The sequence below is a fragment of the Haliotis rubra genome, unplaced genomic scaffold (assembly GCF_003918875.1).
Source record: "Haliotis rubra isolate DU_JTF1 unplaced genomic scaffold, ASM391887v1 Scf67, whole genome shotgun sequence".
Classification (NCBI taxonomy): Eukaryota; Metazoa; Mollusca; class Gastropoda; order Lepetellida; family Haliotidae; genus Haliotis; species Haliotis rubra.
In genome coordinates, this window is record NW_025767379.1 from 2,564,286 (window position 1) to 2,580,735 (window position 16,450).

The following is a 16,450-nucleotide window of genomic DNA, read 5'->3' on the forward strand; positions in this document are numbered from 1 at the left end:
ATCGACTGGTGTCTGCATAATCTCCTAATGTAGGCTGTCACCAAATTTGAAGACATTGGGTACAACAGTTCATCAGATATCGCCTTAACAAGAATCGGGACGTACGTACAGCCATACGTCGCTGAATACACAGTCCCCCGTTCCCCCGTTCCGCCTTAAAAGGCTATGAATTTGTTTTAGCCTTGAAAAGGCACCAATTGCCTGGGATTAACATTTGCCCTAAAAAAACACCTTAATTTAGCAAAACATGTGAACTTATGATTTTACAGGGAACTATTACATAATAAAAATACCTTACAATGACTGGGGATGTTAATTAATCTCCATCGTGAAGTAAAACGTTCCCAGTGCAGCAATGTAGCTAACAGTTATTTCCCTTTGATGGTCAGTCCTACGTTTGACCAACCAAATGTGTTTCTATAGTTCCTTAATCTATGGATTGGGCCTTGAAAAGCCCGTAAGGGACCGTTCATAATCATTCTTGGGGCGGTGGGGTAGCCAAATGGTTAAAGCGTTCGCTTGTAACACCAAAGATCCAGGTTCGATTCCCCACATGGGTACAATGTGCAAAGCCCATTTCTGGTGTACCCTACAGTGATATTGCTTGAATATTGCAAAAAGCTGTGTAAAAACATACTCACTCACTCACTTATTATCATTCCTTTATCACACGACATGGGATCAAACAGTTTGCACATAGGTTTTCCGATTTATATCACATTGAACCAGAAAAAAACATAGAGGCAGTTCTCAAAACACCTTCAGCTGTGCATGGGGTCCCAAACTTGTATTGCAATAAATCGTGATCAAGGTTTCTGTATTGGGAGTGTTTGAAATAATACATTTCAGCTGACTCTGTTTTACAATGATGTGCAAAGTAACTGTCTAGCATACTGGAGAATTTTTCTGGATGTCTATATCAGACAAATGATGACAAAAGTACTGGTTTTTTATGTTGTTTGACGTCTGAAATATTTTCAATGACATACGGGTTTATGGGTTGACACAAACCTTCTACACATTGCTGATACATTATGACCTTCCTAATGGGTTCCTGGATAAATACACTTATGGGTCATTGTCATTGAACACCTTCAGTTCAATAGAAATATAGAGCAATATCGATATCCCAAATCATTGAAAAGCACCATTTCACGACTAAACTGACCTGTGCACCAAGTTTCAACAAGTGTTTGCCACTGATGTGCATAATCCCCAATGTAGGCTGTCACCAAATTTGAAGACATTGGGTACAACAGTTCATGAGATATCGCGTTAACAAGAATCGGGACGTACATACGTACGTACGGACGGACGACATATGGACGCCGCTGAATACATAGTCAACAACAAAACGATTCAGGAGTTTCAGAACTGATATACAGCGGACGGACAAGCTGATTGACATAATTCCCCACTTATCAAACTGGAGGATAACATCACAGTTTCCCCCCAATTTGCCTGCCAAAGGCACTGAGTTTGGAATTCCAGACAGATCCTAGGCTTCATCAAGCATGCATTATGTATTCAAACTTGGATAACAGTCCATTCCTGATGGTTACAAGTGTCATTTGTTAATTTCAAAATACTTCAACATTTTCAATGTCATCAGCCACACTGTGGCTAATACTACTGGCAATGTTCAACAAAGACAAAGTACTGGTATAATATTAATTTCAATTGACCACATTGACCTTATGTGTTCTAGTTATCCAGTCATAACCGGATTAATGTCCATTCAAAATGGCGGGTGTCCATTGCTATCCCTTATCAATGGGGACCAACCATTTTGCAGACATATTATATTTATAGGAGAGTCAGGCCATGTCAGGCGACCCCTGAGAACATAAAATAGTTGGTTCCTTATCACACATCCAACACAATATTATTGATGATCCAGCTGAGGATGGGCGACTGATCTATACCCTTCAGTTTGAAGGTTTCCTTCTTTTAATCTTGTACTGACACACCTTGTTCTTCCCTGAAACAAACATGGTGTCTTTCCTGTCAATGATGAGACACAATGGCATCGAGAGGTTTTCAGCTGCAGTTGAGTAGGTCATCACCTGGTTGCCATATCTGTTGAATACAATGATCTGGTCCTGGTTTGTGTCACAGACATAGAACTTCCCTGCATTATCACAAGCAGCGTAGCCCGGATACCACTCATCTGTCGCGGCGTCGCTGGTGTTGGGTCGGAGAACCAGGAAACGCTTGAAGTTGGGTTCGGTGACGACGACTGAACCTGCAAGGATAGAAATATGAAGTTTATCAAGCTTTTCACAGAGTACAAGAACAGATGTTCAGCACAGCACACCAATACACATATTCAGGTATGCCAGGGGGCACAAATACAGATTTTTGGATGTGCCCTTTAGTACATTTATCACCTCTTTCACATACTGAATAACACTACAAGACATTCTTGGTTACAAATATCATAGAAACATCATTCTGAGTGTGCCCTAAGTGCATGTTTAGTATCAACACAAATTAATAATAGTCACATAGGCAATGTTAAACACAGGGCTCTGAGGTGGCTCAGTCATCAAAGGTCTGTGATTCACTATACTACTGCTAGGAACCTACAATCATCACAGTGTTCGAATCCAGGCTCATGACAACCCCTAGCCCTTTTTCTCAGCACCAAACCCGGGCTTGCGGTGAACATGAGACATCTACAATTACTTTCGGATTCGAGGCTCATGGCAACCCCTAGCCCTTTAAATCAGCACCAAACCCGTGCTTGTGGTGAACATTGGACATCTACATCACTTCGGGATTTCCTCCCACATCCAGATCCCTCTCTCATATGGCTGGATTACTAACTCACTCTGTCATCAAGAATTTCAAATTCTCACCTGGTTGTCCCCATGAACTGTAGAGGTACCTCATGCAGGAATCCCGGGCTACAGAAAAGACTGGAGACTTGGCAGGACATTGTAATTCACGGATGTGCTCCCCACTCACTTTAATGACCCACTGCTTGTTGGCCTGGAGATTGCTGACAAGGAACGATTCTTCGTCATACAAACACAATGGATATGATACATTATCCTCCACTTGGTCTGTTGGGGACAACTTTACCTTTGCTATTGGAACGTACTGCTTTGTCACAATATACAGAGCATTCTGGATCACAAAAGCAATGACATCCTTGATACATGCAATTGAAGATGGCGAGTTACCATTCTCAGAAAACTCCTTCACAAACCCTGTGGTACCATCTTTCAAAAACGATTTGACTTTACAGTTACCCTTGTCAGTTAAAACAAGCCTGTCATGACCAAAGAAAGCTAATCCTAAAATTTCTGTTTCTGAAGAATCCTTTTTCACTGAAACATTTAAGTTTGAAATCCACTGAAGTCTGACACTTGTTGAATGGCTTTTCTGTTTGAATGGAACAACAGCAACTGATGCTTGCTTCAGTACGTCACTGTATGTGCGTATCCTTGGTGGTGGACCCGGTAAACACTGTATGGCAGTCGAGGAGGAAACAGCAACAGCAGCACCTTGAGGAAGTTCCTCCGAATGTGGCACCACTGGATCTGGTTCCACAGTTGGAGGATCCAGAATCTTGTACTGCTGTAAAGTCTTCTTCAGTCTTGCAGTCTGGTCATCAGGACTTGATGCAACTGTCTGTGACTGCAAAGGTTTAAACAAGAGCGATGAACTAACAGATATATACTTCTTGGCAGTCGTCAGTGGATCATTCATCACTAACTCAGGAGAACTGCGTGGAGTATCTGTCGGAAGACTTGCATATGATGCTGCACTATTTGTGATTGGATGAGGTTGCTGATAATTACTCATGCCGGGGGGAGGTGTAGTTTCAGGAAATCCATAGTTCACAACAAAGACAGACCTGTTCAGAATATCATGCACATTTGGATCCACATTCCAGGAAATCTGCACTTCAAGCGGGTTGGTCTTCTGCTGAAGTGTCATGTAGACGTCCTGTATCTGCAACAGCCCCTGCTTCAGGGTCTCCGTGAGAAGCAGCAGCTCAGCTCCACTGCTCTGACTCACAATAACCTTGGTAGTATCAACCATCTTCCTTGCCCATCTGCCAGCGTTGTCCACCTCCAGTTTCAATGCTGCATACTCATTCCCCATGTCAGTATAAGACTTGTGCAATTGGGCCACGGCCCTGTCTTTCTGTGCAATCACATTCTGTATGATTTCCTCAGCTGTGATTTCAACCTCATTGACGGCAGTCTGTTGTTTTTCAAGCACTTTTGCTTGATCTGTTTGCACCTTCTTCCAAAGGACAGTAAGATTCCGGAGAAGCTCTTGACCCTCTCCCAGAATGTTATGGGCAACCTCCCCTGCATCAGCTGAACCATCTTCCACACTGGCCAGTTCATGGTCTCTGTGGCCAATAAGTGCACACTGGACACAGATAGGTTTGCTGCAGGACTTGCAGTAGATGGAACACTCCTTGTCCTTGTGTTCAACACAGTACAGGTGCTTCTTATTGATGATCTCATTATCATACTGCCCACTTGCTACTTCCTGAAGGGGGACAACTCTGTGGTTTACTGTTGTCCTGGAAGCAAGATGGCCAGCAGAGCACAGATTGCAAAGGCTGTCCCCACAGTCAAGGCACTGGTGGCTTGCTGAGTTGCTGGATCCTCTTAATTTACACACAGAGCAGCTGTTGATTGAAAATGCATCCACTAGGCCATTCACATAGAAATTATCTTGGAGGGACTCAGGGTTTTTGTCTGTGATTTTGACTGGCCTTTGACATTCAGGACAGAGGATTAAATCAGTCTGAGATCCATGGATGAGTTTCTCAATGCACCCCTTGCAGCAGGTGTGGAGGCATGGAGATAAGATCTTTGGTGAGTCATAAATATTCAAACATATTTTGCAGGTTAAGAAGTCTTCTCGTAGATTTTGTGAAACTGATACATGTGCCATATTTTGTTTTCTGGTCGCTATGGTGTCTTCATGGGTTCATATGGAGGGAACACATCTGAAAAACAACACACTTTTACACAATCTGAATCTTTGTTAGTACCCACATGTACAGTCAGTACCTAGCATACAATCAGTACCTACAGAACAGTCAGTACCTATATGTACAGTCAGTACCTACATGTACAGTCAGTACCTATATGTACAGTCAGTACCTACATGTACAGTCAGTACCTACTTGTACAGTCAGTACCTATATGTACAGTCAGTACCTACATGTACAGTCAGTACCTATATGTACAGTCAGTACCTAGCATACAGTCAGTACCTACATAGATGTACAGTCAGTACCTAGCATACAGTCAGTACCTACATGTACAGTCAGTACCTACCATGTACAGTCAGTACCTACACATCAGTCAGTACCTACATGTACAGTCAGTACCTAGCATGTACAGTCAGTACCTACATGTACAGTCAGTACCTAGCATAGTCAGTACCTACATGTACAGTCAGTACCTACATGTACAGTCAGTACCTACATGTACAGTCAGTACCTAGCATACAGTCAGTACCTACAATCAGTACAGTCGGTAACACTACATGTACAGTCAGTACCTGTACAGTCAGTACCTAGCATACAGTCGGTACACACATACATGTATCTACATGTACAGTCAGTACCTACAGCATACAGTCAGTACCTACATGTACCTAGTGCGTACCACAGCATACATGTACAGTCAGTACCTACATGTACAGTCAGTACATAGTGATTACTCATGTACAGTCAGTACCTACATGTACAGTCAGTAACCTAGATACAGTCAGTACCTACATACAGTCAGTACCTACACATACAGTCAGTACCTACGAGTCATTACCTACATGTACAGTCAGCACCTACAGCATACAGTCAGTACCTACATGTAGTCAGTACCTAGCATGCAGTCAGTACCTACATGTACAGTCAGTACCTACATGTACAGTCAGTACCTACAGCATACAGTCAGTACCTACAACATGTCATTTGGTACCCGCATACCTAGTCAGTACCTACATGTACAGTCAGTACCTACATACAGTCAGTACCTACGTAGTGTACAGTCAGTACCTACATGTACAGTCAGTACCTACATACAGTACAGTACCTACATGTACAGTCAGTACCTCATGTACCATCAGTACCACAGCATACAGTCAGTACCTACATGTACAGTCAGTACCTACATACAGTCATCGCGTATTGAACGAGTAACTATACCAGTCAGTACCTACAGTACAGTCAGTACCTAGCATACAGTCAGTACCTACATGTACAGTCAGTACCTACAATCAGTACAGTCATGTACCTAGTACATTTTAGCCATACACAGTCAATACCTACATGTCAGCTTCCAGTACCTACACATGTACAGTCGAGTATAGCCTACATGCATACAGTTACAGTCATGTACAGTCACCTGTACCTACATGGCCCACACCTCAGTACACTCAGTCCTACAGTAACACTAGTACCTACATACCTACACATACAGTCAGTACACACTCAGTACGTATGTACAGTCAGTACTCAATTACCACTACCTACATGTAGTCTGCAGTGCCACTCAACCTTAGCATACAGTCAGTACCCACATGTACAGTCAGTACATACATAGTCAGTACCTTGCAAGTACAGTCACTACCTACACATACAGTCAGTACCTACTATTGGTACACTCAGTACCTACATGTGCACAGTCAGTACCTACATGTACAGTCAGTACCTACACATACAGTCAGTACCTACACAGTCAGTACACACATCAGTACCTGTACAGTCACCTACACTCAGTACCTACACATACAGTCAGTACCTCATTACACTAGCATACAGTCAGCTACCTACACATGTACAGTCAGTACCTACACACACAGTCAGTACCTACATGTACAGTCAGTACCTACATCTACAGTCAGTACCTCTACCTACATACAGTCAGTACCTACACCATGTACAGTCAGTACCTCTGTACCCACACATACAGTCAGTACCTACATGTACAGTCAGTACCTACACATACAGTACCAGTACCTACACAGTCAGTACAGTCAGCAGTACAGTCAGTACCTACACATACAGTCAGTACCTAAAGTACCTACACAGTCAGTACCTACAACGCAGTCAGTACCTACATGTACAGTCAGTACCTACACAGTACTTACAGTCAGTAATCACACATACAGTATGCATAATACAGTCAGTACCTACACTTACACTCAGTACCTACACATACACTCAGTACCTACACCCCATTGTACAGGAGTACACCCACTACAGTACCTCACTCAGTACCTACACTTATACAGTCAGTACCTACACACCTACACTACAGTCAGTACCTACACATACAGTCAGTACCTACACTTACACACTCAGTACCTACACTTACACTCAGTACCTACACTCAGTACACACATACAGTCAGTACCTACACTACAGTACAGTCAGTACCTACACATACAGTCAGTACCTACACTTACAGTCAGTACCTACACATACAGTCAGTACCTACACTTACAGTCAGTACCTACACATACAGTCAGTACCTACACTTACAGTCAGTACCTACACATACAGTCAGTACCTACACATACAGTCAGTACCTACACTTACAGTCAGTACCTACACTATGCAGTCAGTACCTACACTTACAGTCAGTACCTACACATACACTCAGTACCTACACTTACAGTCAGTACCTACACATACACTCAGTACCTACACTTACAGTCAGTACCTACACTTACAGTCAGTACCTACACTTACAGTCAGTACCTACACATACAGTCAGTACCTACACATACAGTCAGTACTCCTAGTACAGCATACAGTCAGTACCTACACTACATGTACAGTCAGTACCTACACATACAGTCAGTACCACCTACACACCTACACTTACAGTCAGTACCTACACCTACAGTCAGTACTCTACACATACACTCAGTACCTACACCTACAGTCAGTACCTACACATACAGTCAGTACCTACACTTACAGTCAGTACCTACACTTACACTCAGTACCTACACTTACAGTCAGTACCTACACACCTACACTCAGTAACCTACACTTACACTCCAGTTTACCCACACTTACAGTCAGTACCTACACCTCCAGTGAGGGACCTACACTTACACTCGAGTACCTACACTTACAGTCAGTACCTACACATAGTCAATACCTACACTTACAGTAAGTACTTACATACGTACAGTCAGTTACCTACACTTAAAGGTCAATACTCTACACTTACAGTAAGTACTTACACTCCTACAGTCAGTACCTACATGTACAGTCAGTACCTTACACATACAGTCAACAAGTACACATACACTTATAGTCAGTACCTACACAGTCACTCGAGTACCTACATGTACAGTCCCAGTACCTACACTTACAGTCCAGTCCATTCCTACACTTACAGTCAGTACCTACCACCAGTACAGTCCAGTACCTACACATACAGTCCACCTTCCACCCCACAGTCCATACCACCTGTCAATTACCTACCACTCCATTACAGTCAGTAATACCTTCACCTGATCATTTCCACAGTCCAGTACCTACACCGTACCTGGTCAGTACCATACTGTCCGTACAGTCAATACCCGGTACACTTACAGTCAGTACTCCAATACAGTCAGTAACCTCCGTACTACATACAGTGCAATACCGTTACCACATGGGGTACAGGTCAGGGTTTTCTTCCATTTCAATCAGTACAGTCCAGTATTCCATACACATACAGTCAATACCTACACTTACAGTCAGTACCTGTACACATACAGTCCATTCACCTTACAGTCATACAGTCCAGTACCTAATTGATCCATTTTCATTTTCATAGTCAATACCTACACTTTCACACAGTCCAGTACCTGACACAGTACAGTCAATACAGTACAGTGTCTTCAGTCCTCGTACCACTCCGGTCTCAGTGCAATGATCCATTTCAGTCCAGTGTTATGCCTCAGTGTCCTCAGTACTCTGACATAGTCACTTGTGGTCCTACGTGTCAGTATTGCAGGTCAGTCAGTTGTGTGGTCTCTGTGGTCATAAAGTCAATACTGTGTACCACTTAGTGCATGTGCAGTACCTACACATGGGATCGGGGTCGTGCCTGGGCAATACAGTGTCCGGTACCTCAGTCAGTGCCAGTCAGTACCTACACCGTTATTACAGTCAGTCTGATTCCGTTTCCACCTGGGGCCATTCCTCCGTACACTCCGTGCAGTCGTGTCCGTACCACTCGGTGTCAGTGTGCATGGTCGGTCCTGTGGTCCTCGGTCCGTTCTCCGTTACAGTCAGTACCACAGTCCATTCATACAGTGCCACTGGTCGGTCCACTCCGTGCCTGGTCCGTACAGTCCGGTGTGTGGTGCCCGGTACAGGTGTGTGGTCAGTCAGGTACTGGTCGTTACACATGTCCATTCGGTCAGTGCCACAGTCCGGTACCACGGTACAGTCCTTCCAGTGCAGTCGGTCCATGCCGGTCCGTCTTCCGATCCGTTCCTGGTCCGTTATTTTGGTCGGTCCTCCGGTGCCTCGGTCCTGGTCGGTCGCCTACACATACAGTTACATTCAGTACCTACACATACAGTCAGTACCTACACATAGTCAATACCTACACTTACAGTCAGTACCTACACATACAGTCAATACCTACACTTACAGTCAGTACCTACACTTAAGTCAGTACCTACACTTACAGTCAGTCAATCAATCAATCAGTCAATCTTTATTTAGAATATTGAAGAGGCCTATAGTACATTTTACATACAGTAGCAGAGGATGCAATATAAATGAATATATAGAAAATAATATCACATCTGTAATGCAGTGGACCTCATATTCATGGCATGGTATATATACATTGCAAGGTATTTTGTGGCTGTTTGATTTTGGGATGCCATGAGGGTATAGTATTTGTCTATTCGGGGGTTCAAGTAGAAATATTTCTTTATGTATTCTTTTCTGATATTTGCATTCAATGGACAAACAAGCAAGAAATGATATTTATCTTCTACCTCCTTATAAGTACAATATTTACACAATCGCTTTTCCCGTGGTATCCCTAAATGCCTACCTTTTTCTATTAGAAGATCATGGGAACTACATCTGAAACGGGCTAGTGCTGTTCTGAATTTCTTAACATTAATGAAGATATTTTTCTGTAAGAATGAATGATTTAAAACACAAGTAATGGTTTAACTTATTGTGTAAACATAGTGAAAAGTGCCACTTTTGAAAATACATATCTTTTAGCCTTTGTGTTAAATCATATATAAAATGCTCTGGTGCTGTTACATTTTGTTCTCTCCAGATATAATCATAGCCGCAAGACTGAAGTATCTTTCTGACACCAGAGGTCCAGTTATTTTTACCTCTGTCATCGTAAAGCATCATCATGTTATAACATTTTTGGGGGAATCTGGTGCTTGGCATTTTAAGTAATCTTATCCAATATTTTATTACTTTTATGTAACTAAATATTTACATAGGGTATCTCCCACATTCCCCATAAACAGTATTGTATGGTCAAACATGGACAGGGCGATTGACAATCAAACCCACATGCATAGGTATTGTGTGGTCAAACATGGACAGGGCGATTGACAATCAAACCCACATGCATAGGTATTGTGTGGTCAAACATAGACAGGGCAATTGACATTCAAACCCACATGCATAGGTATTGTGTGGTCAAACATAGACAGGGCGATCGAGATTCAAACCCACATGCACAGTATTGTGTGGTCAAACATAGACAGGGCGACTGACATCCAAACCCACATGCATAGGTATTGTGTGGTCAAACATAGACAGGGTGATCGAGATTAAATCCCACATGCACAGCCATTGTGTGGTCAAACATAGACAGGGCGATCAAGATTCAATCCCACATGCATAGGTATTGTGTGGTCAAACATAGACAGGGCGATCAAGATTCAATCCCACATGCATAGGTATTGTGTGGTCAAACATAGACAGGGCGATCGAGATTCAAACCCACATGCCTCTATAGGTATTGTGTGGTCAAACATAGACAGGGCGATCAAGATTTAAACTCACATGCACAGTATTGTGTGGTCAAACATAGACAGGACGATCGAGATTCAAACCCACATGCATTGGTATTGTGTGGTCAAACAGACAGGGTGATCGAGATTCAAACCAACATGCATAGGTATTGTGTGGTCAAACAGACAGGGTGAAGACAATGTTTATTAGACTGAGGGCGATCGAGATTCAAACCTACAACTCTGGTGAGTCAGTGGGTTAAGATATTAAGTCACATGGGCAGTATTCCAGCCATATCGTGACACAACTCTGCCCAACAAAGTACAGAACCTGACACTGTACACTTTATTTACATATATGAAAAAGGGTTATGTGAGAGAGTCACTAGTACAATACATTTATGAATAACACTGGGGGGATGTATCTAGATCTGCTTAGACACTGTTGTTCTGCTCAAGTCTTAAAAATGTCAGTACAAATACCAACTTTTTTCCCCATTTTATGCAGATACAGTTAATACTACTCACTGGGGCTTGTAAAGCAAAACCGTGACTCCAGCGTCTATAAATTCTCCCTGATGGTTGCGATTTGGTAGCCCATATAGTGGTTAAATGGTTCGTTCGTCATGCCGAAGACTGGGTTCGATTCCCCACATGGGTATAATATGTGAAGCCCATTTTTGGTGTCCCCCGCCGGGGATTGCTGGAATATTGCTAAAAGCGGTGTAAAACCATACTCACTCACTAAGCACTTTGATTTCAGGGAATAAAAAAAGCTTCTCAGTTCATGTTCATATAGTTATAACTTGTGTAATGTCCTATAGTCAACTTGAATGCTTTATTTTCATTATTGGATAAATATCAGTGTTACAAGATATCATGTTTAAATGACTCTAAAACTAAGGCTTCAAAATTTAAGAACATGAAAGAATTATACCAACTGTGAAATAACTAACAATAGTCTCCCTAAATGATTATCTAGGGCTCCTTTGGAATCTCAGATTAATGTCTGCGTCACAACAACCGCGTGTCTGAGGCCGTCATGAGATGTCAGAGATGTTACTGTCGCTTCTTGATGTATACAAACTTAGCAAGCGTAAATATACCATAATTAGAAACCTTTCAAGGGAGGTAACTCTGGCAGTCCTGGTAAAGTGGATGGGACGACGTGTTATCAACAAATGCCGACCTGCAGACGAAGACATATGCCATTGAAACCCCAAACTATAGTGTTAGCACTTTTCAGACAATAACTGATATTAATTAATTGTCAATTTAACGTATAAAGTAGAACTTGTCATAACGAAAGTAGGGTATGGCTGGGCGGGTGCAGTGTGTAGCCTGTGTAGGTGGTATCACGATGATATTGTGCTTGATCGACAATATATGAAACGACGCTGTGTTTGATAAACTAAATTTGTCACACCTATTTAAGTCAATACGTGTTGACAATGCATACGTTACTTTCGGTGTATCCGTTTAAACTCATCCATTGAAGCTCACTTTGATTAATTTACCTTCTTCGCGGACACAGAGGCACTTGTGGTTGTTGTGCTTCATCACGTGACAATGTCTCTTCCTGTTTTGATTGCGCAAGCTCGCGCTGTTGACAGTGAGTGAGTTAAAGGGGTACTGATCCCCCTCTGATGTTTCGCGCCAACAATCTAATTACGTCAGGTGGTCAGTTCCAGCTCCCTCGACCGTGACGGACACGGTGACTAGGCAACTGTCCATCTTGGCAGATTTTATTCAACCTAAAAAATGACACAATAAGAAAGTTATTTCGTTACTTGAAATATCCCCGGTAGTTCTAGTCTGATTGTAATCAGCAGAGACCATATAATGGATCTATTTTATGATCTCTGTAATCAGGTATTTCAGCAGTGTAGGCTTTTCGGATTTTCTGTTGCGTTGATGGTATGATGACTGGTTCAGTTTGATCTCTTTTCTGTGTTTTGGACCTCGATATTTACTCTGCTGATGGCATGTTGCCGTTGATTTCTGGAATTCTTATTATGCACTGACGAGTGTTGTGTCTTTTCAATCAATCGGTGTGCTATAACATTGTGTCCCAATGTTCTAAAGCGTAATCCCACATATAACGTTTGTTATATTCGATCATTTTCTGAATGACATCGCGCATTCATAGTTTTGGTCTTTGGGAGGCACGCCACATATCTGAAGTTTACACTACGTATCAGATTAAGACCACTCGGTGTACAGTTAGTTACAATTGTTACTCGGTGTACAGTTAGGTAATTACGTTGCCCACACCAATGATTGCCAGTTACCGGAGAAAAACAGTTATCGTGTCAGCCGAAGTCCTCTGGACGTAAAATCATTTTCCTTATGATTTCAGTATTTATTAGGGAAAATATTTTTTCGATAAAATACCAGCCATGGTACAATGGACAACCATATACAACACACCTGTAGAATCTGCTTCTACCACCTGAGAAGTATTGATTGACAGATTAGACATTTGTTGACTCAGGAAGCCACTAGCCAGTTAGTCAGGTCTCTGATTCTGTCCAGGATTGACTATGGCAACAGTTTGCTTATCAACATAAGGCAAGATCTACTCATGAAGCTTCAGAGAGTACAAAATGCCTCAGCTCGGCTAATTCATCGCTGCAAGAAAACATCCAATGTAACACCAATATTGATGAATCTCCACTGGCTCCCAGTACAAGCTAGAATCGAGTTCAAAGTGTTATCCCTGACCTACAGCTGTTACCATGATGTTGCACCAGGATATCTGAAAGAACTTCTCCAGAAATATACTTCATGCAAAAACCTGAGATCCAATGATCAACTTTTATTTACCATCCCCAGGACCAATCTCAAATCCTTCGGCCAGAGATCATTCTCATTCTGTGCTCCTTCTCTCTGGAACTGTCTTCCTTTTGATATCAAAACCTCCCCATCTTTAGCTGTCTTCAAGTCCAAACTTAAAACCCATCTCTTCTCCAAGTTCTATCCTTGATACCTGCGCTTTGAGCAACCGCAACGGATGGAAAATAGCGCAATATAAATGCACTTATTATTATTATTATTATTATACCTGTACACAGTATTCATTTCAGTGAACAGACAAATACATTTAGGAAGTGGTCCAATGTAGCATATGTTATACATACATGTATTTGGTAAAGCACAGATTCCAATACGTTTTCGTTTTCAAGAGTCCTATTCGGGACTCTAACCCACACTGTTTATAGTTTGACGCCAGGAAGCTGCCGTGGCTAAGTGGGTTAGATCGCTGACTTTCTGTGATGACGATTAGGTGTGTTATTCTGACAGAATGGGTTCAAATCCCGGATGGGAAAGTGGCTCTGAATGAGTTTATAGCTGCTTTCAACAGTATTTCAGCTATATAGCATGGCGTGTCTGTTTGTAGAAAGCCCGACATGATGAGGGACGCAGACATACCCACTGTAGTGAAAAAAACGGGCACGGCGACAAGTTAGTAGGGCTGGGACAGGTAGGAAAAACTGGAATCGAGTACCCGCATGTACTTACCCGAATCGGAATCGAGTACCCGGAAATGTAAGGAATACATAGCTTCAGTCAACTTTCTGAATATTCAATCACGATTTGACAGACATTATAACAGAAAACCTCAAAGGATGGGAATGAGACATTGAAACTGATCTTAGGCTATTTGATTTACGCCTGTTTATAAATAATATAAAGAGTAACACCATTACTTACATTGTTACTTAAAACACAGAACATTTGTTAAACCACAGAACTTTTCATTCCCGCTGTTACTGTGACTTGACTACTCACTGCTCATGCGCAGATAAATTACCGTCGTTGATAATAACCTTCATTAACTGGACAATGCCAAAAATGTGTGTTACGTTAATAATGAAAAAGACCAGTTATTCATTCAGCCAGTAGACAACTACGTTCATGTGTGATATTCTAACTGAACCTATAATGGTTTACATGCAGACTTTATGTAAACTTGCATAGAATACAATTTGATTGATGTATTTACTGACTGGAGAATTCTGTACGAGATATACAGACAGGCAAACTGTAATGCAATTGAGTTAAGCAATATAGCAAAATGCTTGAAATCGCTTCTGGGAAGACCGGTCATTTTGCTCTGTTGCGCAACTCAGTTGCATTAGTTTCCCTATTAAATGAAAAACAAAACTATTGTTAAATCGATATTCTAAAATTGTATCTATCTTCATTGGAATAACTGTATGCTGATTATTATTTGTTAAAGGTCACATGCAACCAAAAAATCCAAGATAATTAAAACACAATTATCACTTATTCATGACATATAATATACATTGCTGGTTATTAAAAACATATAGACAAAATTGTAAGCTTACAATCGCAAATCAAAAGTGCAATATTGTGTACTTGGGTTTACTTCCCAAGAAACGAAGCAGCCGGGATACCGAACGGTTTATGCCCGGACTGTCGACAACAAGAAATAATCCGTCCAAATTACTTGTCGACAGTCCGGGAAAAGGGAGGTGATGTTCTACATGAGTGACTTCACTCCCAGTGTTCTCGAAATTAACAAACCAATTAAAACAGAGTGTGATATATATAGTAGACAATATATTTATTCAGTCAATATAACAACATGCATGTATCATGCATCTATCATATGTCACACAATATAACATATTTGTATATATATTTCATAAAGCTCACACAATATATTTGTGTGTGTGTTTTATATAAATAAGTGATTTCTGCAGGTGTATAAGTAATAAATATATAAAAGATGAGTCCAGTTATTTCTTCTTGCCAAAACTCCTTTATATGTGCACTAAAGTAATCTGAATGTTCAGCCAAGATGAAGCAACTCTGACACGTGGTCTGTGTAATTTAAGTCAGTAAGTCTGTCGGCAAGAAGGTCGGCCTTCAAGGATCGAATCCTAGCGTCGATGATTCGGTAGCGACGTCTACGGACGGGATCTCTCTGCTGTCCTTGGATCTGCTGAAATTTTACTTCAGTAGATGACTGTTCTTTTTGTAGCATTCGCACAACCTCAAATACATTCGGATGTGTCTTCATGGCATACTTGTTGATTTTGTTGTGCCAACCTTCCAAATTATTGTTAGTTCTGTGTCTATCATTTTCATAATGATTCCAAGTTGGTAATGGTAATCCTTCCACTCGCATAACGTAAAATAATAGTCTGTTTTTGCAACCTTAAGTCTCTTGCAAATTGTTAAAAAGACATTCTCTTTAATCAACTTAATTCATTTACTCATGATACGAGCATAGCTGTAGCCACCATAGCCACTTGCAAACCACTAAGCAAACATTCTCTTTCATTAATTAACACCGTCACGGTATGTTGACCACGCGATGTCGACACTCCGGGTTTTTGTTTTGTCGACGCACAGGACCAAAAGCCGGATAGTAAACCATTGAAATAAACGTAAATACAGTAGGAAATACATGCCATGACCGGAT

The 16,450-nt window shown here is 41.6% G+C and overlaps 1 protein-coding gene across 5 annotated transcripts; it reads right to left on the reverse strand.

The window, feature by feature from the left end:
- Nucleotides 1–1,792: 1,792 nt before the first annotated feature.
- On the reverse strand, nucleotides 1,793–12,570 carry LOC124257656 (transcription intermediary factor 1-beta-like). 5 transcript variants are annotated; one of them, XM_046691770.1, is made up of 3 exons: nucleotides 12,510–12,570; nucleotides 2,862–4,981; nucleotides 1,793–2,245 (listed from the first exon to the last, which is right to left on the reverse strand). In XM_046691770.1, the coding sequence occupies exons 2-3, from the start codon at nucleotides 4,924–4,926 to the stop codon at nucleotides 1,929–1,931; spliced, it is 2,382 nt and encodes a 793-aa protein (XP_046547726.1). In that variant the 5' UTR covers nucleotides 4,927–4,981; nucleotides 12,510–12,570; the 3' UTR covers nucleotides 1,793–1,928. The 5 variants fall into 5 exon arrangements, with proteins under 5 accessions (XP_046547726.1, XP_046547728.1, XP_046547725.1 ...); XM_046691772.1 differs by having other exon boundaries at nucleotides 12,496–12,560; XM_046691769.1 differs by having other exon boundaries at nucleotides 12,452–12,540.
- Nucleotides 12,571–16,450: the final 3,880 nt, after the last annotated feature.

Coding starts and splice junctions, on each gene's coding strand:
- LOC124257656 (XM_046691770.1), bottom strand. CDS start 4,926: ATGGCACATGTATCAGTTTCACAAAATCTACGAGAAGACTTCTTAACC. Junction 2,246..2,861: donor CAGTTCATGGGGACAACCAG/GTGAGAATTTGA, acceptor CTATCCTTGCAG/GTTCAGTCGTCGTCACCGAA.